General features: G+C 32.8%; 2 protein-coding genes across 2 annotated transcripts in view; one reads left to right on the top strand and one right to left on the bottom strand.

The window, feature by feature from the left end:
- Positions 1 to 18: 18 nt before the first annotated feature.
- LOC140433485 (uncharacterized) lies at positions 19 to 5,929 on the top strand. The gene is made up of 6 exons (XM_072521474.1): positions 19 to 236; positions 297 to 652; positions 2,030 to 2,172; positions 5,210 to 5,320; positions 5,392 to 5,559; positions 5,730 to 5,929. Exons 1-6 carry the CDS (start codon positions 100 to 102, stop codon positions 5,880 to 5,882), a joined length of 1,068 nt encoding a protein of 355 aa, XP_072377575.1. The 5' UTR covers positions 19 to 99; the 3' UTR covers positions 5,883 to 5,929.
- A 9,777-nt stretch (positions 5,930 to 15,706) lies between these two features.
- LOC140433484 (photoreceptor-specific nuclear receptor-like) overlaps positions 15,707 to 25,687 on the bottom strand; it is a 106,140-nt gene continuing 96,159 nt past the window's right edge. The window contains exons 6-9 of the mRNA XM_072521473.1: positions 23,534 to 23,667; positions 18,947 to 19,176; positions 18,464 to 18,695; positions 15,707 to 16,089 (exon numbers count right to left, since the gene is read on the bottom strand). Coding sequence (XP_072377574.1) covers positions 15,851 to 16,089; positions 18,464 to 18,695; positions 18,947 to 19,176; positions 23,534 to 23,667 — 835 coding nt within the window. The 3' untranslated portion in view covers positions 15,707 to 15,850. The remainder of the gene's footprint in view (positions 16,090 to 18,463; positions 18,696 to 18,946; positions 19,177 to 23,533; positions 23,668 to 25,687) is intronic.

Here is a 25,687-nt window from a genome sequence, read left to right as displayed (position 1 = left end):
AATTTCATTCATTATTTTTATTTTTCATTTGTTTAAATAAGGTTAGGTTAGGTTAATCCTAAATAGTTTCTAGTCTGTTATGTATTAAGAAGATTTAAAATGAACAGAAATTTTCTTTTTTTAAAATCTTTATCTTTACATTTTAATTCCAATTTTCATTCATCATGCTGTTATCAAGCCGCTCCTCGACAAGCAGGAAACTTCATGAAAAAAGTTATGGGAGCTATAAAAAAAAAGTACTGTTTTTGGTACCATACATCCGTTTTTAAGAGGAATTAATATATATATTTTTTTAGAAAACCATATTTTAAGGAAGCAGCCCCAAATATTACAGATGCATTTTCCAAACCTTCAACAGGACATATTTCAACAAATCCCAGACGAGTAACAGTTTTAAACAAATTATTTATGAGAAACATTACTGACTTAATGTCTACTGAAGTATATTCTTCCCAATTACTTGGTTTAGGAGTAGAAATAAATAAAGTAAAAATTAATACAGATTATAAAATTTTGAAAGTTTACTGGACTTCAGCAATTATTCACCAAGAAAAAGCTGAGGAGATATTATTAAAAAATGCAGGGTTATTAAGACATGCATTATCTCAGTTGCGTTTAATGGGCAATGTTCCCATAATTCAGTTTGTAAAAGGTATTTATTTTATTTCCAAACATTAAATTATTCAGTATCATTTTTTGTAATAAATATCTTCGTAGTATGGATACTGTTAATTTTATTATGCATAGTCAGTCCCAGTGCTAGGGTATAAGGTGTTCACCTGCAAAACTAGCATAGGCACCCTCACATTTTTTTATTTAATTGTATTTATTTAACCTTTTGGAAATTGTTTTATGTTAATTAAATTCAACACTAGATGATGTTCTTTTAACTGCAGAGTAAACAGACTATTCTGTGTTACTAAACATAGAATACTAAATTGACAGATAAACTAAATTTTATGTAAAATGTTTATTTTACTACAAATCATTCATTTGTGCTCCTAACTTCTGACACAAAACCTACCTTTAAACAACTTCAAAGAAATTTGAAAGAAAAAAATAAACAAAGCATTTCAACTAAGTGCAAATTTGTTTGTTTTTTGAAACATAATATATTTACCAATAAATTCCATTACTACACTGTAGAATTCTAAATGTTGTATATTTTACATGTGTGGGATGCAAAAATAACAAACACAAATTAACTTGTTATGACTGGAACTGAAATTTAAATTTTTTTATCTATTTTACTACTTTGTATCATTTTGGCTTTACAACCCTGTGTATCGTCTCTATCCATTGCCTTCCTCTGCTAAACGCATATTCCCATATTTCTCATATTTTCATTGATGTTATCAATCCATCTGCATTACATGCCCTATCCACCTCAGACATCCTATCTTAATATGTTTTGCGATATCTGGTTCCCAGTATATTCTATAAAATTAGAAGTTATATCATCTTCTCCACACTCCATTGTCATTCTCCACTCCATAGATTCGCCTTAGCACTTTTCTTTGGAAACATCCTAACATGCTTTCCTTACATTTTGTTAGAGTCCAGGTCTTCATATGTTAGGACTGGGCGTATTATTGTTTTCTAAAGTTTTACTTTTGTATTTCTCAATATAATTGAGGATTTAAGAAGGAGATTAAGCCCAAAATAGCATCTGTTGGCTGTGCAAATTCTGCAGTTTATCTCTGCTGTAGTATTTTTTTTTTAGTGTTAACGAGTGCTCCCAGGTATGCAAATTCATTCATTCATAAAAAGTCAGTGAAATAAAAGAAGGCTTAATATTTGACTGTATATATAGGCTGTCATAAACGATAAGGATACAGTGTTCTTTCTCCATTGTTTTTATTGTAACAAATAAAAGATCTAAAAAGTTGTTTTTATCTTTTTCTGGTGGTTTTTTATGGACAGCAGCTTATTATAATCATTATGTAATATGAAATTACAATATAGTTTTAACAACAAACCGTCTTATAGTAAAATTTTTTCACATTCACTATGTATATTCACGTTGCAGACAAGCATTATGACAAAATTCATGAATTAAACAAAAGACTGGCCATTGCTGATTATGGAGAAGATGGCCCAAGTAATACAGATCCAGTAGCTCATCTTATTTCTGAATTTCAACTATCAATGCCAATTGAAGATGAATTAAAGGTAAGTTTTTAATACAAAAGTTGTATCTAAAATTGTAAGTTCTAAAAGACATTAAAAATTATGTTTTATAATCTGGCTTCAAATAAACAATATTTAAATTCAAATTCATTTTTGTAGTTTATAATGTGAGACAACTACTAATATACATACATATGTTTCATCAACTATCACAAAGCATTGGAAAGTGCATGACATTACCACAGAATTGTTTTCCGTTCTGTGACATTACAAAGTGATGTGAGTCTTATCTCTAAGATAAGATAAAGATTAAAGGAACTAAGGCAGAGGAAATGAAATATAAAAAAGAGGCTAAAGGGAACTGTGGATTCTTTATATATTATTTTTATTTTGAAGATATTTGGGGGCCTTTTAAGACATTGATGGAAGCCTATCAATAATTAAAGTGAGATTCAATAATTTTATAAGTGTGATATATGAAATCTTATACGAGTATAGATTGATATTAAACTAGCCTTTGATAGATGATGCTACTTGATACCGAATTGGTTTCGGTGTTGACATTTGCGATTCATGACATGACGTCTGTCAAAATTTTAAGTTTTAAAAACAATTAGTTTGGTTTTTACAGCCGTCAAAAGCAAGCAAATTTTGTGTTTTCGGAGAAATGGAAAAAGTCGAGTATCTTTCGGTGATTAAGTTCCTCCACAAAAAGGGTAAAACGAATGTGCCAATCAAAGCCAACCTGGACGAAGTTTACAACAGTAAAATTTTGGAAAGCTGAATTTGTTCGTGGTCGTACGAGTGTTTTTGATGATGAGCTTCCCGGGATGCCAAATGAAGTCGCCACGCCGGAAATTATCAACAAAGTCCATGACATGATTATGGCAGATCGCCGAATTAAGCTTCGCGAGTTAATAGAGGTTCTAAACATTTCCTACGAACGCGTACACAACATCATTCACCATCATTTGGATATGAAAAAGCTATCCGCGCGATGGGTGCCGCGTTTGCTGACAATCGATCAAATGCAAAAACGTGTGACCACTTCGGAGACGCTTTTGGCGATGATACGGCGCGATCCGAAGGATTTTTTTCGCCTATTTATCACCGTTGATGAAACCTGGGTGCATTATTACACACCGGAAACCAAAGAACAGTCGAAACAGTGGCGCAAACGCGGCGAAGGGCAAAGAGTGCACATTCGGCCGGCAAAGTGACGGCGATTGTTTTCTGGGATGCGAAGGGCATCATCCACATCGACTACTTGGAAAAAAGAAAAACAATCAATGGTGAGTACTACGCAGCATTATTGGATCTATTCGATGCCGAGTTGCGTCTAAAACGCCCCGGTCTGGAATGCAAAAAAGTGCTCTTTCACCAAGACAATGCACCGGCTCACCGATCGGCCGTCGCCATAGCAAAAGTACATGAATTGGGTTATGAATTGGTTGAACACCCACCGTATTCCCCAGATCTTGCCACCAGCGATTTTTTCCTGTTTCCAAACAAAAAAAAATGGCTCGGAGGACGCCGTTTCGAAACAAATGATGAAGTCGTCGCTGAAACTTCGGCCTATTTTGAAGAGCTTGAGCAAAAGTACTATTCGTATGGGATAAAAAAATTGGAACATCGTCTTACTAAGTGTATCAAGCTAAAAGGGGACTATGTTGAGAAATACATAGATTTAATTCCAAAAACCTTGTTTTTTCTATCAAAGGCTAGTTTTATATCAATCCACCCTCGTAAATATGAATGGAGATAAATAAATAAAGTAGCAAGTCAATGCAGAATAGAGATGACAAGAATAATGATCATGATGAAAATAGTTAGAAATTATCATCTATATCTTAAATTCATAAAACACATTCTGACAAGATCTATCTAATTCCAGTAGTTTTCCATGGAGCTAAAACTATACAAACTGATATTACAACAAAAAATTGTTAGTCTTGAAACTTTCAACTTGAAATGTTTTCATATGTGGAGAATATTTACTGGAAATATCACATCCCTGATATAGAAGTTTTTAGGAGAATTTATAACAGGGATCTATTTAAATCAGTTTAGAAAAGAAAGATATTGTACTTCCGTCATAGAACAATGAAATTTATGAGTCTGATTTAACTAGCCATGGTAGTGAGCACTCCACTAATACACACTTTACACTACATGATTTATCATGTGATTTGTCATATGATTTGGTCATAAAGTGAAATTTACATGTTTACACTGTGTGATTTGTCATAAGCACTGTCATGCGGCTAGTCATAGCTTGTCACAGGAGAATACCTATTCCGCATGATAAAATCATATGATTTTCGGTAATAATAAGGGCAACACCAACATATTTAAATATCGCGCCTTATTCTTATGTCAATTCAGCAACATTCCCTTACCGACAACATTCTTTATTTATTTATTTTTTGTTTGTTGCATTGATATTGAAATTGTGTCGTATTTTTCTTTTATTATTTATTTATTTTATTTTATTCTTAGTTTAGTGTTTTATAGTCTTCTTAGTCATAATTTTAGTTTAGTTTCTTTATTAATTATTTTTAATTTGGTATAATATCAACACTAAATTTGATACACCCTGTCCACGATTTCTTCGTAAGAGCCACCTGCGAGCCCAAAGGCGTCTGATCTTTTTCTTCTTACTGCTGTACGCTGTACGCAGTTGTTGCCGGCGTATTATTATTAAAAGTCGGGAAGCCAATGCAATCAAAGATTTATTTTCCATTATAATGATTTCAAAATCTAATAGTTGATATCTGTGTCTAATATCTCTATGACCATAAACAAAAAGAAAAATCAATAAAACCTCACTCATTGTCACTCATATCAAAAGTCGTAACTTATCATGCAATGTAAACACGGTTTTTTAAAACATCATAGAAACGAGGAATCATAACAAATCTCATAGGATATTGTCATATGATAAAATCATGTAGTGTGAAGTTTACTTAAGGATAGTTAAAGAAAAACAAGTTTCAGATATTCATATTTGCTTATAATTTTCATTTTACCATTTTTAAAAACATATGAGGTGTTAGAATTCTCAATAAATATATTTTAGGAACAACTTGTAAAATTAGAAGAACAAAATCCATATGAAGTAAAAGAACTACAATTACCTGCTATGACCCACTGTGTTTTTAATTTAGATCATGAGGATATTATGAATAGGGTAAGTACAACAACTTAAAATTGTTTTAAGTTCATTAGACTGGATGTAGTTAAAACCTACAAATTTTTTAGGTGAAGAAAAATAATAGAAAGACAAGAAATGCTGATTCCTCCAGCAGATCAGTGGATGAAAATTGGGCTAGTTTCAAATTAAATCAATATTTAAATACAGATCCAGTAGTATTAGGAAATGCGAAGTTGCAAAGGGAAGCTTTTAATAAATTTCTACAACAGCGAAATGTATGTTGAAATATATAATTATTTATTTTTTTTTACTAATTTTGTTATGCTTCGTCAAAATTTGTAATACGAATTAATTAAAAGGAGCAGTTGTAAAAATAATAAATTAATTAATATAGTTCACACTTAAATTAAAACATGTCTCAATGTACTAACCTTTTTATTTTTAGATAATGCAGAAAAAGTTAAAAGAATCAAGGTATGCTGATACAGATACAGATTTTATTCAAGAAGATATCAAATTTGATAATAGATATTTGGAACCAAAAGATATTGATGATGATTATATCATAGAAGATATGGAAGATAAGGGAACTAGATGATTTATATAATTGAAAACTAATAATAAAATACTTATTAAATTTTACAATAGTTTTATAACCAATACAAGTTCCCTTTATTATATGGAAAACATTGCAAAACGTTTCTTGAGATTATGCCATAAGTTCACAATTAGATTTAGGCCTGGTGAATTACCAGGCCAATCTAATCACTTCTACTTTATTTTCCCACATGAAAGTCTGGATCAGTGGATTGTGACAAGGGGTCAAGTCATGTTGAAATGCCGTCAAATGTTTCCATGAATGGAACAATCTTTTTGCATAATATTTCAATGTATTTGGCACAATTCGTAAAGCCTTTGATAGGAACTAAGCATCCAGTGAGCATCCAATAATCATTTGTTGTGAAAAAACCCCAAAACATCTATTTAGAAGGGTCTTTTACAGTCTGTTAAATATGATCTTGTCGCACAGCTTCACCTTCCTTCGTCTAACAAAATTTGATTTATATCACTGCACAAACAAATCCATGATCCATCACTGAAAATTACATTTTTCCAGTCGTCCACAGTCCATGGACGGTATTTTTTGGCCAATGCTAAGTGTTTTTTTTTTCATCATTTCCTGTGCTAGAAATTGTTTTTTCTTGCCTTCTGGACAACTTCCAGAAGCGTTTTCTGGTCAGATGAGGTATTCACTTTAACACAATAATCAAATAAATCCTTTCAAAGGTCTGTGCTTGTCTTTCTGGAAAGAATGGAAGAAGGCGAAATGCCAAACAAAATAACCAAACAAGTGACAATAGGAAAAAAAAATAGAAAGACCAAAGCTGATCTACTTAGAATATAGAATATATAGAAAATGGTATAAAAACCTTAAAAATAAAAAAATGGAGAAAAAAAGGTGGATTCAAGATTAACGGAATCAGCATAGACAACATCAGGTAGGCTGATGATACCGTCCTAATATCAAGCAACGCACAAGAGCTACAAAATATAATAAATGCGGTAAAATTCTAGTATTTTCAAAGACACCAATATATGTACATTTGTATGCCAAGAGATAAACAATAGAACAGGTAACTTCCATAAAATATTTGGGAGCAAATATTAACATCCAGTGTAAACCAAAAAACGAAATCCTATCAAGGATCAAACAAGCGAGGAAGACACTCATGAAAATGAAAAAAAAATTTTACAGGATCAGACCTTACTCTGGAGCTCAGAATTCAAATGATCAGATGTTTTTTCTGTCTTGCTGAGGTACTTCGGTGAATGAGGAAACAAAAATAATTACTAAGAATAATCAAAGAGACGAAAATACAATACTTGGGTCATATGTTGAGAGATGAAAGATGTGAATTACTCCAAATCATATTGGAAGGTAAAGTTCAGGCAAAAGATCAGTAGGAAGACGCCAGAACTCGTGGCTGAAAGAGCTGAGGAGATGGTTTCACCGCTCATCTGCAGAAATCTTTTCTGTAGCAGTTTCCAAAAGTGCAATTGCCAATAACCAATTTTATAAGGGAGATATTCATTATCTCCGAGGGTGCACGCATAAGTAACTTCTCTTTAAGGAACTTTAACCATTTGCAGAAAAATGGTATGTGCAAACAAACAGTGTCTGGTGAGAAGATCCGTTGTAAATTTTTTTGCTTATTTACAAAAGGCATCTTGAGGTTTCAGGCAATAATTTTATAAAATTTTTTGCTTGTTTCATTGCTGGCGTATTAAGTCAGTGAGATTGTAATTGATTGTGTTTCGTCACGATTTTTTTTGACGTAGCTTTCGGATAGTCTACAAAAGGTTTGCGAACCTAGGATAGGTGTTCAAGCCTGAGAAAAGTTGAATTTGCTTCTTGTTTTCTCAACATCAGTTTCCCTTCAATCCGGTATGATCACTTTATGTACTCTTTATGATCTGACATCCACATCAAGGTTATTTTCAAGGATGTACTTGTTGTTTTCTACCAGTTTCTTAATAGATTTTTTGAAGTCCTAAATCAGTTTTGGCTGATAAGTAAAATAGCATACTTATCATACTTCATAGCCTTTAAATCGGTTCAAATGTCTGAAAGAATATAAAGCAACCCTACGGATATCTCTACTGAGGCATTCCTGATGTCTATGGCATGTAGTTTCACCTAAAAACAGTTGTAGTGCACCCAAGGGATTATGTTGTCGTTTCTTCTATCTTGGATTACTTGTACGGTGTATCAAAATCGAACTTAAGTGCCATAGTTGGCTTTAAATGGACCTTTTTCAAAAAAAAAAATACTCAATCTTGTTTGAATCCTTGGTTTTATTCCGTGTATTGGGTGTCATCTTGTTTCCATAATTTTTTTCAAGTAATTGGGATACAGTTATTAAAGAGATATTTAGTGTTTAGTATTGATTTTATTAGTAGAGTATTTGATTTACAACAAGCCTAAAAAGAAATATTTAACAACAAATAGTTTGTTATCTATCAATTTATAATACAATTCTTAAATCGAGTTAATTTATTACAAAAGTACGTTAATAACAAAATCTGGAACTTTTTACATCACATAGGCCTTTTTTTAAAAGGTAAAGACCGATCGGAATGATAAAATTAAAAGTGTTTTTCGAATATAGTTTTGTAAATGGCACGTTTGAAATTAGAAGATACGTTCAAGTTTATTTGCTAATTCAGAACTTTCATTAGGCGTTTACTTTGACGTTAAGTATCGGCTATGTTTATTTTACTATGCATTAACATAGTATAACTTATATAAATTATAGAATTTTAATTTTCATCAGAATTTTGATCAAGTGTTTTTATTCGATGATGAATTATTATGATCAGATATTAATCCATAACGTATTAACAAACGTTGTGAATCTATAAGAAAAATTAGGGTTTTCACTTTAAATAAATGTTAATATTAAGAAACATAAAGGAAATCAAATATTAATCTCTTTTGCAGAATATTTTTGAATATATTGTTATTAAAATTTGGGTATTATGTGATTAATATGATTTTTATTTATTATCAATAATTCTCTATCAATTTGTATGTCGCATATTATAAACTACCTACTCTAGCTGTCAGAGAGGAAAATGCCACTGAACTTCTAAAAATCATACGAACACGCGGAATTTTGCTGAGAATATCAATCTTGGGACCCCAAACAAGATACAAAAATTTTACCACTTTAACCCCCCGGCTTCTCCCTAAAACGCCTTCTCATAGAGGGGGAAAACCGAAAAATCGATTTACCAAGAATCTGTATGCCGTAGAAAAAAATGTTTCAAATAAAAAATGTAGCTGAGATATTTTTAAACAAAAATGTTTATTACCACTTTTTGTTTAGAATAAACCTTCTTCCAGAAACAATGCTTGAAGCAACCACCAATTTTAAATGTCAGTTACGCGCGCGAAATCAATTTTAAATAAAATTTGTATCAACTTAACGGTAAAATTCGATATCTTTTCATCAGGGTGTCCTATCGACAAAAATCAAAATGTGTTTTAAAGGTTAAGATCCGAAGGTAGACAACCATACCTACAAATATGCCTCCACTTTTCCCTACCTAGGCTCAATAATAAATGACAACAACAACATCAGTCAAGAAATACAAGCACGGATTCTTAGCGGTAATAAGTGCTTTTATGCATACAAAGACTTAATGAAGAGTAAGTTACTGAATCGTGGGTCTAAGCTGAAAATCTACAAAACAGTAATTAGACTAGTGGTCACATATGGATGTGAAACGTGGACCCTCTTAACCACTGATGAAAATCAACTGAGAATATTTGAGCGCAAAATACTGAGGAAGATATTTGGACCAACCCAATGCAGCGATGGTTCGTGAAGAATTAAAATGAACCACGAGCTGGATGAACTAATGCAGATCGCAGATATTGTCAGATTTGTAAAGTCACAAAGACTAAACTGGCTTGGTCACCTAGAAAGAATGCCAGATAATCGAGCTGTAAAAGTAGTCCAGAGATGGAAGCACCAAGGAAACAAAACAAGAGGAAGGCCCCGTAAAAGATGGATAGACGACGTAGAGAGGGATCTTAAAACCATGAACATCAGGCAGTGGCGAAGGAAAGTATCCGACAGGCCAGAATGAAAGAACATTGTTAAGCAGGCCAAGACTCACAAAGGGTTGTAGCGCCATTAGAAGAAGAAGAAGAAGAAGAAGAGTCATGAAACTGGGAGCTGACAATTACGATTCCACATTATGGCGGTTATTTATTGATTCTTCTAAGAGAAGTCTGAAGAGTGTTTTGTTGCATAATGGTAATACTTATGCCTCGGTACCTGTTGTTCACTCCGTGCATCTCAAACAAACCTATGAGAATCTTGAGCTGTTGCTAAATAAAATAAAGCATATAGAATATTGTTGGCAACTCTGTGGAGACCTCAAAATAATATCCATGCTTTTGAGTCAGTAGTATGGATTCACAAAGTATCCCACGTTTTTTTGTGCGAGTGGGATTAAGAAAGAATGGCCATTCAGAGAAAGACTTACACCGGGACAATAAAATGTGCAGTGTGATGCATTAGTTTACCCACGGTTAGTTCTTTTGCCTCCCCTTTACAGAAAGTTTGGATTGATGAAACAGTTTGTCAAAGCTTTAAATAAACAAAGTAACTGCTTTAAATACCTGCGGAAAGGAATTTTTGTAGTCTCTCAAATTTGAACCTTAAAATCGGACAGACTGTTCCAGAATTGAATGACCCAAGATGAATCTGAAGCATGGAGTTCTTTCGTAGAGGTCTAGACGGTTGAATTGGAAATAACAAATCGCCTAACTACAAACAAATTCATCGTAGCCAACATGGTCGAAAATTATAAAAAAAATGGGATGCAATATGAGCGTTAAAGTTCATTTTCTGGATCCCCACGTTGACTATTTTACCGATAAACTTAGGGCTGTCAGCGAGGAACAGGGGAAAGGTTCCATCAAGACATAAAGGAGATGCCGAGACGTTTCCAAAGAAGATGAGATATTAGAATGATGGCTGATTACTTGTAGACTTTGAAGAGGGACTCGCTCATAGAAAAAAAAACTACAAAATGCAGTTGCCACGGAAAAGGAGATTCATTTTATTAAAAACACCAACGATTGTCTAACGTAGATTATACTGCATTATTTTTTTTGAACAACTCAATTTTGCAGTGTAATTCTTTATTAAATATAGTTTCAATAAATATTTTTTCAGTATTTTTGGAAGTTTCTATGAAACATTTTACACACTTTCTCTGAAAACCATTGCGCGCTGGAAAAAACTATGTATTTATTCGAGATCAGTACACCCCAATTACTATAGGACATCTATTTAACTTAAAACACTGTTTCACGAAAAAAAAAAAAAAATTGTCAGTATATTAACAGGCCGAGAAAATTTTTGCAGATTGAGATAAAATTGTGTAGATTAGATGGATATATTGTTTTCGATGATAGCATGTTTTTTTACATTCTGCCTGTGTTTTAATAGTCTAAATATTATAAATTTAATTTATTCAATTACCAAATAAATACAATAACAATACACAGATACTACTATTATTACAACAATAATTTTTTACTAATATATTCAATAGAAGAGGGTTTGTTCAAAGTATTTGGAATATGCCATTTCGACAGTTTTAATATTCGATTCTGTGGGTTCCTTAAATATTGGCCTTTGTGGGATTTAAAAAATAACAAATATTTATAATCAGTTTTATATAAACACAACACTTGCACGTTAGATACATATAATGTATAATAAGTTTTTAAATATATTTACACGTTATAAACTATGCGTTGCATATATTTAGGGCTTCGATTTTAACATTTACAATATAATACACAAAAGACCCGCATACAATTTTAAATTTTTAAATACTATAACCCTTTTTTAAAAAGTATTATTAAATATAATAAAAAACCACAAAAATATGATTTTAGTACCATGTGGAAAGGAAAAAGATGTCGAAAGAAAAAAATCTTTCAGAAAAAAAGCTAAGCATAAGTGCTAGTTATTCATTTCATTCTAAAGAAAGTCCTAATTAAGTTAAAAACTCATGAAGTAACACCAGTTATGAGTAACTTTAACGCCAAAATCCATACAGATAGTTATGGTGAAGTTCATAGAGTTTAGAAGACGAAATGAGACAGGAGAACGGCTATTCACATTTGCTACGGAAGAAGAGTTAGTTGTCACCAATACATTCTTTAAATTACCACACACAAGGTTGTAGACATGGCGATCACCCGGTGACACGCCAGCGACAAAATTTTTTATAAGAAATCAGATTGAATATATTTAATAAACAGAAGATTCCAACATGCAATAACATCAGTAAAAACCAACCACGGCGCAGTTATTAATTCGGACCACAACCCACTTTTCGGTAAGTTTCATATAAAAAACCACTTTCTAGAGAGATCTGTATATATACAGCTCAACAGGCTCTAGAAGACCATGGCTTGGAATTTTTCCACTGTTTTCCTTCATTTTCTCCTGTCCATCGCCGCAGTTCTCCAATTTATTATCTTGATTATTTGTAAGTCTTCCTTACATGCTTCTAACCACTTTTTTCGTGGTCGTCCTATTCTCTTCTTTCTTTCCCATCTCATCAGCGAGTCCTTTGCTGACCTTCCGCCTGCCATTCTCTCAAGATGGCCTTACGATCTAAGTTTCTTTATCCTGACGATCTGGTTAATTTCTGGTTTCCCGTGCAGCTCTCCGATCTCTGCATTTGTTGGTCTCCTCCAAACGTCTTCATTATTTTTAAATCCTCCGAATATCTTTCTTAAAATATTCCGTTCCCAGATATTCAGCATATTTTTTTGATTTTTGTTTATAACCCATGTTTCGCTTCCGTAGAGAGCCGTGGGTTGGATCACTGTTCGGTATAGTCTCAATTTTCTCTCTCTGAAGATGCTCTTAGTCGTTTGTGTAGAGCTCCGAACATCTTTTCTTTCGAAATCTGCTTCTCAATTTCTTGGCTGTCTTCCCCTTTAGTTGTTAGGGCTACTCCTAGATATTCTATCTCCGTCACCTTTTTAAAGCAATACTTTTACTCCTGTTGTTTGTGGTAGTCTTCACTTGTGTGTCTTCATATGTTTTTTGCTCATTAATAATCAGTATATACTGTTTAGCCTTCGCTTCAAAGAGTTTGAAAATCCTCAGCAGTTCCCCTTTAGTTCTTGCCATTAGCACTACATCGTTCGCAAAGGCCAGGACCTGGTTTCTGTTGTCATACCTTTCGTTCGTATTCAACTCTCTCTCATTATTGCCTCCAGCAAGAAATTGAAGAGTATTGTGAACACCGGAGCTTCCTGCTTTAGTGCCCTTCTTACTTCGAATTTTCCTGTTAGGCTTAATTATATCCTTACTTTATTGTTGGTCTTCATTAAGGTCATTTTTACTAGTCTGATCATTTTTTCCGTGATTCCAAGTACTCTTAGGGCATGGTGCAGACGCCTTCTTATCAAATAATCTTAAGCTTGTTTGAAATCTATAAAGAGGAGGTTTAGCTTAAACTGTTGCTCGTAAGTACTGCTCTGAATCATTTTGAACACGAATATTTATTCTATGGTGGAACTGCCTTTTTGAATCCTCCCTGGTATTCACCAACCTGTTTGTTTAAGTGCATTAGATGAGTGATACCCATGTAGTTTTCGCATACTGCTTTATCTCCCATCTTATGAATGGGACATACTATTGCCTCTTCCCATACTTCCGACATTTGCTCTCACTCCCAGATTTTCGTCAGCAGGCTACATATCCGCATTATAGGTGCTTCTCCCCCATGCATGATTAGTTCTGCAGGAATACCATTGCTACTTGGTACCTTGTTTTTCATGCTATATATGATTTCCCTTATTTCTTCCACTGCGAGAGTCACCATTGTTTCCGCCATGTCGTTGACTTCCCCTACCATTTCCACTTGCTCCTCACCATTTCCATCCGGTTTTTTACTAAGCAGCTCTCTGAAATGATCCTGCCATCTATCTAGCTTCCCCTGCTTATCTCCTATTAGGTGCCCTTCTTTACTCTTGTAGTAATTCTGTTTTATTGCGCCTTGGTCACTGCTCCTTTTCGTCTCCCGGTAGAAGTTTTTCACATTTTTATTAATAGAATGTACTTCAATCTCTTGGAGCCTTTTTATCCATGTGCTCCCTTTTCTTCCTGCTACACACTTTTCTCGCGTGTCTTCTCTCTGCTTCATATTCATTTCTATTTTCGTTACTTGGTTTGTCCATATATTTTAGTCATGCCTGGTTTCGTTTGTTAAGTCTTTTCTTGCAATCGGCATCAAACCATTCTTTATCTGTCCTCTTCTTAAATTAACCTAATCGCTTTTGAGCTGCTTCCTTAATAGTTTCTCTTATTATTCTCCACTCCAATTTCGATGTCTCCTTGGTTTTCGCTTTGAAGTAGTTTTTCTGTCAGGTTTGCCTGGAAATTGTCAGCGGTGTCGCATGCTTGCTTTCTACTAGGATGTGGTCGATTTGGTTGCGTGTTCTACCGTCTGGAGCGATCCATGTTTCTTTGTGGATTTTCTTGTGATCGAAGTAAGTATATCTGTACATAAACATATAAAAGAAAGAACAGTTTCTATAGATATGGTGTTAAAAAAATTAAAAGACAGAAATATATTTGAAATTTCCAGGGTAAGTCTCTGAAGAGTTTTCAAACAGATTGGGTTTAGGTTCAAAATGAAAGACAATAGGAAATCCTTGTGTGAAAGAGCCTTGTGTGTCGTTTAAAAAAGAATCGAGTTTTTATGAAACTATAATAATTTTAAAAAGAAAACTTCGTTTGTTTATTTAGACGAAACGTGGATGTTTGTTAAATGTGGAATAAAACGGATTTGGCAAGACGAGAGTTTAAAATTCATTAAACCCATCGATACTGGGGGAAAGAGACATATTATATTGCATACGGGTGGAAAACATGGTTTTATTGATGGAGCGGATCTTGTGTTTTCGTCAAAATCAAAATCAGCTGATTATCACGTTAACATGATTACGGAGATGTTTGTGAGATGGTTGAAAGAAAAACTGCTTCCAAGTTTACATGAACCATCGGTTATAGTTTTGGATAATGCCCCGTACCATTCGGAAATTTTAAATAAGAAACCAATACATTCCTGGACAGTATATAACTTAAAAGAATGGTTAATCAATGAAAATATTTCATTTCCTAAGGAATTACTACAGTTAGACAAAAGGAATGAAAAACCAAAAATATTTATAGTAGACGAGATTATACATAGCTTTGGACATAATGTGTTAAGACTACCCCCTCATCATTGTGAATTCAATCCCATTGAACATATTTCAGAAATATAAATGTGCGGAAATGTGAAACGTTAATAGAAGAATGTTGGATGCATGAAAATCGCATGGAAGCAATTATCCCAGTCATCATTTGCAATCCAAATGAAGATAACGACGACAGTGTTTATGGGTATGGATCTAAATCTTGATTACATTGTAAGGTGATATGTTTTCATAGTTTTTTTAATTTTGTTCTATTTTTGCACTAATAATTGTATATTTTTCTAAGTGAATGTAAAATAGATTATCAGTTAAGACAGTATTTTTGCTTGTTTCCGACAGTGCTTTAAATATTGGAAGAATTGAATTGGCTATTAACTTCCTTAGCACAGCAGACTGTTTAAGTCAAAGCTTTCATTCCTAATTCAAAATAGTAGCAAACTTGTAAAATATATTTTACTTGAGAATTTACGTCTTTCTCTCTTTCTCGTTTATTTCTATTTACTCGTAAATATTGATAGGTAGGGTAGGTATTTATCCTGATTTTTTTTTCTGTTGTGACTGAACATTAAAAATTCTCTCATTGATTTATTTTGGTTTATTTTAAACCTAGTTGTAACTTTTGCAATAGGTTTTGTTAGAATTTTTTTTATACAAAAAATTAAACGTTAAAAAACCAAAGAGTATCTAACATTACTTTCCAGAAAAACTTAACTGTATGCGAGACTTTTGATATAACGATAAATTTACGAAAGAAATTAATTTTTGTACATGTCACATAATACTTTTTCCATTGGCGTATTTCCTATGGTTTTTTGAAAAAATAACGCTTCGATTCTTAACGCTGGTACTATTCTAAGCAATGGCAACATGAGCAGTAGTCTTCCGAATCTGGCTACTTGACCTGGAAGTTGCGTTCGACAATGTTGCCACAACATGACTTGAGCTTGGTCTTGTAAATTTTCTATCTGGCTTGGATCCTTCAGACCTCTTGTTTCTAAAAAAAATATTTTTAATGAATACAAATATCAAAGACATAAATTTAAAAATTTATATAGCCATAACTCATAATGTTAATTCTAAATAAAAAACTCGATGTAAAAATCTCGATTTTTAATCCAAGACCCATAGTTCTTATGCATTTTCTAGAATATTTATAATTTTTTACCAACAATATGACTGGAACTGAATCACAATTTTTAAATAGTTTTAAATAGTTAAATATTCTAGGTTTTTATTTTTTTCTGCAATTTTAACAATTTATTGTTTCCATGGTTTTATTTAAACGATTGTGAGCACATTTAGTAATCTTCAAAATCGTTCAAAAATCATTTGACTCTGTTTTTACTTCATCAACCAACACATAATAATGCCATGAATTCACTGTCCATGTTACTGCTAAATACAATTATAAGATTATAGAGAAAGAATAAACCATTATAAATATTTACCTAGTATACAGGTCATTTCTAGATAGTCCATGATTAGATCTAGAATGATTTGACTATGTTGCTTTTTATTTCAAAATAGGGTTCGAAAGTAGGTTAATGTGTCAATCTATTATATATTCTTGTCAGATATTTCAATATGATTATCCCAGATCATCTAATAAAATAAAACAATGAATTAAGAAGGTCTAAAAGAACATGGAGCAGTTCTAAAGGGTTTACCAAGTTAGCTCAAGTAATAAAACTTCAAAAAGGTACCCCTAGAGGCTATGCTAGCAGCATTACATCATTCCAAACGTGTTTATAGAAACCAAAGAGAAAATCATGAACTATCTTTTAAATACTCACTTTATTTTACAATATTTAAGATAAATCTAAGGCTGCGTTTAATGCATACAGATCATATAGATACAGATCACCAAGAACATCTAAAAGTTTAGCGGACAAAACCTTAATAACAAATAGAATTAAATGAGCTATCAATAGCTATAAGCCCTAAAAATCTTCTGATGAGGATCATTTCTTTTCAGTCCTGCTACAACAGGTTGTACAACATCAATCAAAAATATCCTATCCTGAGTGTTACTCAAGCTATATACAAAAATAATAGCGACAAATAAAGGCATGTCTTATTATAAAGAGAAGCAAACGGCTTCTAGAGAAACCAAAATAATAAAAACCAATTAACCTAACCTCCTTTCTTTTAAAGAATATGTAGAAATACTAAACACGTACCTAAGAAGTGAATACGTATCATGTCTACTGTTTCATGAAGAACAATTTGCCCATTAATTGTCGACGATAGATTGCTTGCATTGTCTTGTTGCAGATATTGAACAATACATTTACCATAAAAAGGGGGAAATGGATTTAATTCATGCTAACTACTAGGAATATCTCAGCAATGAACAGTAGAGTAGTAACAGGTTGTCTTCAAGGAGGAATTTTAACACCTCTACTATGGTTAAGCTGACTATCTTCTTACAAAGTTCAAAAGAGAAGGATTTCGGACTCTGGGTTATGCAGATGATCTAGTTATAGCGGTTAAAGGAAAGCAAAGTGATAGGAAGAAATTAACAATTCAACTGCCTATCATGAACAATACATACTATCATTTTCGGAAGAGGTTTCTCGGAGTTATCCTTGATAGGAAATTTACATGGAATATCATCACTACTAATTATTATTACTACCGCAACAAGAGCTCTAACCGTAACCCTTGTGGTTACATGAGGTTTGCAGCCTAAAATGATCTATTGTTTATATGTAACGGTTATGAGACCCATAAAATTACTTTTGCTACGTTGATTCGGTGGAATAAAACACTTTGCTGCAAACAAGGCTAAAAACACGGCTAAAAAACAAGACAGCAAAAGGCAATAAAAGGCAATAAAAGACTCGTTTATGCAGGAATCACGTGTTCAATGAGATCATGATTCGCTGCAATTTTAAAGATGATGCTAGATCTCTAAAGAAATAATATATGTTAGGAGCATCGCTCTAGAAAATCTATTTACGCTCACACGGATTTAGTATCTAAAAAAGGGGACATGACTGGACATCTGAAGTAATTACTATTTTAATGGGAATAAGCCACAAACTTTGTTATTGATGAAGTAAGATCCATTAAGTATGGGGTTTTTGGGATCGCCCAAGTGTCCCCTTTTTTCAGTTAACGTAAGATACTTTTCCAAAGCAACACCCGGCATCTTTTTAATTTTCTGTATTTTATTCCTAGTTTCTTATTTTCAGTACTTATTATTCTATATAGTTTCTACTTTTTATATTTCTGATTGTTTGGTACTTACAGTTCGTAAAATATAAAAATTTCTATTCTAAAGTTTATAGTTATATCTAACAAAACATTTAGATAAAATACTCTTGTGACAGTTTTGATACTATTTTAAAAATATATTTTATTACCTGCTCGAAATAGGACAATTGCTTTTAAACATGCAAATTCTGCGGGGTCAACGTGAACTGCTTTAAATCTTAAAAGCGTATCTCCTAAAATTTTGACATCTGTAGCAGAATGTCCGTTTTTCGTGTGTTCATTTACGTTAAATAAAGGACTAGCTGATATATCAAGTGGCATGCACCACTGAATAGCGTTTAAAAGGAACAATTCACTCCACGTTTCCTCCAAAAGGATCACCTAAAACGAAAAAAATATTTTTAATGTTACCCTCTTCAAACATAACCAAAACAAATATAAAATACAAAGAACTAAGAAGGAAATAAAATGACCTATCACAGAATAAGGAATTTTTTTTTGTTTAGATAAATAAGTACAACAAATGGACGACCAATTAAGAAAACATAAAGTAAACTGTTCAAGGAATGAATTATATACAAATCAATTGTGAAATAAAATAAAAAAGATACACTACACTACAAAACTCTTACTTGATCTCTAAACGGTAAACTAGCAAAACTAGGTAAGTTTTTGGCCCACTTTACTGCCATAAATAGTAGCCTGGCGGATGTTTCATAAATTGTTTCATGTGTAGAAGGGTAAAGTCCTGATGCTAATGACGCTGGTTGAGGTTCTGGTCGTAAAGGACCACTACTTGATGAGACTCCGCATCCAGATGTTGGTGTTTCATCCTCTTCATTTGTTACGTCTATACTTTCCTCTGTACAAAAAAAATATATTTAAAGTAAGTTATTAATATAATAACTACAATGATAATAATAAATAAATACTTTTTAGTTATAAGTAGAGACCGGAATACATGCAACAAAAAAAAGGGTACAAATCGCGTATATTATATGCACAAAATTGGCCCAAATATGGAAAGATTTAGCATGCAAACGTTAATTATCGTCTTGTTCATAAATTTTGCTTTTAAAAACTAATTCATATAATAATAATCTAAAAAGCTTTCCTCCTAGTATTTAAAAAGTCGTATTTTGACGTTCGATGAAAGACGTTCTTTGTAAAATTGAACTTGTAATGGCAATTTTATAAAAACTTCTTTAACTTATTATTTTATTATATTTATATATTTATATATTATTTTTATCAAATCATTAACATATGGAAAATTTCATTTTATTTTTTCCGTGACAAGGTTAAGTTAAGTTCATGAGTTAGACATGTTAAATGAATTAAATTGATAACGAATATCTTTAATTTTTGTGATGACTTTACCATATAGCTGGCATTGTCGCTTAACATTAATAAAACTTTATCACATGGAATACTTTCCGGTAGAAAAAAAAACGGGACAATTCATCTTGAACAAAACGTGTTATGGTCAAATTGTTGGTTTTCTTTAATTGCTTTGACGCAATAAGGTAACATTTATTTTTTACATCTACGTGTAAAACCCCCTTTTACCCCCCTTTAACTATCATTAAATTTGCCATGTAGCGCCGTCGTGAATCAATACTTTCGTAAACTATAAAATCAATTAAGTTATCGGCAACAATTTTTCGAATTTTTCTCATCGTAACAAATCTCCATATATACTTTTCTCAATGTACTTTAATCGTGAATGTTAAATTTACAATATTTCTCCAAAAATGAGGTAAAAGTGACACTGTTCACTTTTGAAATTCCCGAAAATAACAAGTCATCGCAATGGTCCTGGTTAAAAAGTTAATTCTCGGTTTTTGAGTCCCTAAGTACTGCGCCATCGTCAATTGATCTTTTGAATTGGACCCTTTAAGAGTTTTTCACACTTTTTAAAGTGATAAGGTGTCTTTGCATGCTGATCGATTAAAAATTTTTTTATCAGAGGAAATCTGAAACAAAAATCCAAAGCTTAGTCACACGTTTTTTTCCCGAAACATGCGTTGACAATGGCTTGCACTAAAAATGATCGTAAAATGGAAACAGTTACAATTTGAGAGCACCTTTTATTAGATCACACAACTAGAATCTTTTTATTACAATAGCAGGTACGCCCCAAAATGATTTAAAGAAACACAGATTCATTACTCGGGGAATTTGAATGAAGAATTTCGAGAAAAGGTCGACACATTCAGAATATATTGGCATTATACAGTTTTTTTTTATAAAAATTATGCAAATATATGCAATTTCTTGTATGCCAGATATTAAAAAAAATGCATTTTGCTTATATTTTGGTCTCTAGTTGAGGAGGTAACATGCAAACAGCCTTAGGTCACACAAAAATCAAAGTTGAGTTAGATATGCCAATGCATTGTTCTGTTGTAGCCAAAGTGGTTTATTCTATCTGATTTTGAGCCAAAAAAATGATTTCCGATGGTAACAGCATGTTAAAAAGTTCCTTTACACGCAAAACAACTTATTTCCACTGTACTGGTCCATGCAAATCAACTTATTTCCAACCAACCAATAGAAGCGCAGTAACTGCCACTCAGCTCACCCAGTAAGTCTTGCAAATTTGAGGTTATGTAAGGGTTTTTAAGGGAAAAACCCATAATTTTAATTAAACAGAAATGCCATGATATCTACAGTGGTATAGGCAAGGTAAAAGCACTAGGAAAAGATTGGCCACTACTTGATACTAAGAAGCTAAGTGAATACTATAAGGACTAGCGAAATTCAACAGCTTCGAAAAAAGGGAAAAGGAAAGTCTTACAAAACGATTGTATTGGCTTGAAAAACTACAGGTATGAAGGAGAGGAGTCTTTTGTATCTTTGAGAAAGAAAGGGAAAAATAATGTTAGACAAGTGAGACTGGAAGAACTACTACTTCATCACGTGTTATTCAAAGAAAAGACCAAAGATGTTGACAAACTTTTAAAAAAATGTTTGGAGAGGACTGGTCTACTTCTGATCCACGCCTTGGTTGGGACAAGAGTTTGATTTTTGATGAACCCACTACAGCAGCTGCTGGTGAGGAGTAGAAAGAAATGTGTGACTGCCTCGACGATGAACGCTATGACTTGCATATTTAAAAAACTGTTGGTTGCACTAACTAACTATTATGACAATGTTTATCACTTAAGTAAGGCCTATATTATTATTTTATAAAAATAAAATAAAACTATTGTTCCTTTACTTTATTGCTTTATTACTTTATTTACATGTAAATCAGCTTATGTGCACAACATTTTACATGCAAAACGACTTATTTCCACTGAGTTCGTGCAAAAGGTCTTATTGCCAAAACAAAATCAATTTTTTAAACTATTTTTTAGCCCTAACTGAAATGAGTATGTTAATCTTATATTTGGAACCATTACTATTGCATAACATTGATTGAAACTCATTATCCTTTTTCAGAGCAAAGCTATAAGTTTTTCGCCCTCCCTGAAAATTGACTTATTTGTGACTTAAGCTTGTTTGCATTTTACCTTCTCAGTTATAAGTACTTAGCTTGTCCAATAAGTCCTTAGAAAACTCAATGTAGTAGTATTGAATATGCTTCGAAAATTTTTCGTTGGCAAGTTTTTTTGGCAGACAGCTGTCAAAGTGTCAGTTATATTCATCACATAGTTTTAAAACAGCGAGTTCCAAAGTACGAAAAGAAGTAAAAGCCGATTTTAATGTAGGCCACTGTACATGTAGTGTGACGTTTGCAATTAATTGTATACAATTATATAAATAAGTTTATTTTCATTTTTTTTTGGTTTGTGAATGAGATTGTTGAAATCCACGATATGGTTTTGTGATCTCACAAATCAAGGTGCGCGAGATAATTTAGGCCACAGAGGTTTCACCTTTTTTTTTTTGGAATGGGGGAAGGTTTTTGGAATGTTGCATTAATAATAAATGCGTGTAAAAAATGTCGAGGTGGGTGCCAAGTTTGTTTTTCGCTAGAAGCCCTGATGAGTATCTGCATCGATATAGAACTGTGAACGAAACTCAAAATTGAGTTTTTGAAAACGAACGGGCTCCAAAAAAGATGAAGAAGATCAAATCAGCCGACAAAGGTGACTACGGTATTTTGGGATGTACGCAAATTATTTTAAATTGATTTCTTGTGAAAAAAAAAGAAAATAAATTGATTAGTGTTTATTATGTATTATTAGAACAGTTTAGTGACGAAATTGAGAAACATATCTTCACTTACAAAGAAAATAATTTTCACTCAATAAGACAAGATTTGATAACTAAAATTAAATAAATGAATCTTCCTTATGTACTTGATTTGGCCATAGTACTTTTTTATTTTAAAACTTGAAAACGTGGCTTGGCATTGGCAAACAACGATTTAACGTTTAAAGGCAAACCTGGTCATGAACCAAACAGATGTCTGTTTTGCCCACCATCTAAATTCTTTGTTTTGGATGGTTTAAAAAAGTTTTATACATAAGTTTAAGTTTAAAGAAACGTTTAGGAATGTGTATTGAGCTTAGCGGTGGCTATATTGAAAAAATAAAAAAAAATATTGAAGAACCCAAGAAAGTTTTAGTACATTGGGGGGCTTCCCGCTGCTCCGATACATTGCTTCTTTTTTTGTAAAAGTGGATGGACTGGAACGAATGGCGGAACAGAATAGGAAAGGTTGAATTTCAACTACGGCGCTAGTACTACTGATATTGATAATAATGTACTTTCGACATTTTCATTTTAATCAGCTTAAATATATACATCATACGGTATTGAGATAAATTTTCTTCTTCTTCTTCTTCCTTCTTGTATGTAGGCTTTAAAGCCTGTTTCTTCTTCAATATTAGCCTTCTAAATTGTTTAAATTATCGCACTATCGTTTTCTTGGTCTGCCAATACTTCTTCGTCCATTTGGTGACTTATCTCGTGCTATTCTACTAATGTGCTCGTTCCACTCCTTTATTCGTTTCGTCACCCATCCATTTATGTCTTCTATATTGCATGCTCTTCGTATGTTTTCGCTTCTTTCCCTATCCAACAGACTTTTCCCTGATATTCATCAAAGTATTTTCATCTCTATTATTTCTAGTACTCGTCTCGTTTTAGATGTATCAGGTTTTGTCTCCGCCGTGTATGTTAATATAGGTCTAGTTGCTGCTTTATAGATAAATTTTAATGGTTCTAAGGATGAATTTTAAATAGTATTTAATTTTTTAACTTACCATCGTTATCACTGCTATTATTCATATCTTTTGGGGTTAGCTCTCTATTTGGTAAGGTAGTATGCGCTACAGAGGGCAGGAAGCTGTTTGTATATCTCGCAGGACTGAACGCCATGGTCAAAGATACTGGAGGTCTGAAATAATTTTTTATTTTATTGTAATGTTCATTAGCATAAAGTGCCATTTATAGTTTTACGATAAAATACAGAGATATACATTTAACTTGGGCAAATATATTATAGTATATGACCAGTATTTTGCAGCCACTTCATAAAACGTGATCTGTGCGTGTTAAACAAATTCCTTGCTAAAATGTTCAATTAATGATTAAATTTTTAATAAAATAGCCTAAAGCAATTAATAACAAGTAATATTTGATAAAATTAACCTTGTCACTCATATCTTATAGTCTTTAGACTCAGTATCCCTTAAACGAAACAGGTGTGCGAGAATAATTTGTTTATTGCCAAGTTTCCCTTCATGGTTGAAACGTATAAAACTCAAATTTAAATTATTTTATTATTATCTAAACATTTATTTACATATTTTAAAATCAAACCAGGAAAACATGGCATAGAACTCGCTCGCCCCAGTATAAAACGGAATTGAATCAAACTTCCGCCCAATTCTTCTAAATAATCATAACGATAATAAATAGTATTTAGTATTAACTGAAAAACTTATCAGCAACAGAAATCACCGAATATTTACTTTGGAAGGCAACACGGAAATGCAATTGACCTCAATTAACCAACCCTCCTTTTCAAATAGGTAATGAAAGATGGGCTAGGAACCCAAAGAAAAGCCGAAGCGTTTGCCTATCACCTAGTGAATTTATCTTGTGATTGTGGAAGACTTGCGAAAGATTATGACGTTATTAAAAAAGAACTTGAAATCGTAAGTAGACTTTCTTATCAACTGGAAAAAAGAACTCAAGAACAAGAATATTTAATATTATTGTTAAAACTACAAAATACTCATTCAATTTCGCAACATGTACCGCCATCTACCAGTAAAATATCAGATTCTATTAAAACATCAACAACAAATAAAAATTCTAGAAAAAGTAAATATATAAAATAAACGAGCAAAAAATTGTGTCGGCTAATGAACCTGAACAAAAACCTACTGAACAAAATATTGGTTTAAATACAAAACCGGTAGGAGATTCCGAAAGGAATTCCCTGTCACAAAATAAAATAAATAAATACAGCAAACCGATTGTCGGTAGCAAAATTTCTTCTAATTTTAATACACTCCCTCGACGGGGGCATCTGCACGTTTCACGTGTCGTATGAATTCAAATGATTTAAAGGATTTTTTAAAAGAAACGGCGCCTGAAATATGTTTTGATTGTGAGGAATGGAATAGAACTGATAAGCAATCATCTTATAAAGTGTCTTATAAAGTGCTTCCCTTTAGAAAGTCTAGACAATGTATACAACCCATCTATATGGCCCAGTGGATCTGTCGTAAGAAGATTCAAATTCATTAAAAATTTTCGGGAAAGAACGCAGTCAGCAAACAATTCATGACTTTGACTACAGCCACAGATGTGCCTGCAGCAGAGACACGGGAAGAAAACTCCTTTGTAATCAAACATATCGGGAATTTACAAAACTGTAGTGGAAATAGAAAAAAGAATGGCCAAAAATAGATCCGTCCATCTGGATTTTGTTGATCTTAAGAAGGCATATGACTCAATACCTAGAACCAAGCTATGGGAAGCAATGGAAGACATCGAAGTTCCACGAAGATTAATAAACGCGGTAAAATCACTCTACAAGAATAACGAAGTAGCTATCAAAACGGGCAATAGAATATGCAGTCCATTTAAGACGACAAAGGGACTACTACAGGGTTGCTCCACATCCCCCACCCTGTTCAAAATATTCCTGGAAAAAACCCTGAAACCATGGAAAAGAAAGTGCGAAGGAATGGGTATACCAGTAAGGAACGAATATCTATATACGCTAAGTTTTGCCGACGACCAAATAGTGATCGCACAAGACGAGGATGACCTCAGTTTTATGATGAGAAAACTGGAGCAGGAATATACAAAGAATGGGATGGAAATAAACCTAAAGAAAACTGAATACCTAACAACGGAGAATACAGAAATAAAACAGCTGGAAATAGACGAAGGTAAACAAA

Source organism: Diabrotica undecimpunctata, chromosome 2 (assembly GCF_040954645.1).
Source record: "Diabrotica undecimpunctata isolate CICGRU chromosome 2, icDiaUnde3, whole genome shotgun sequence".
In the NCBI taxonomy this organism is placed as follows: Eukaryota; Metazoa; Arthropoda; class Insecta; order Coleoptera; family Chrysomelidae; genus Diabrotica; species Diabrotica undecimpunctata.
Note: the sequence above shows the minus strand (reverse complement) of the source record. Positions and strands in the feature narration are given on the sequence as shown.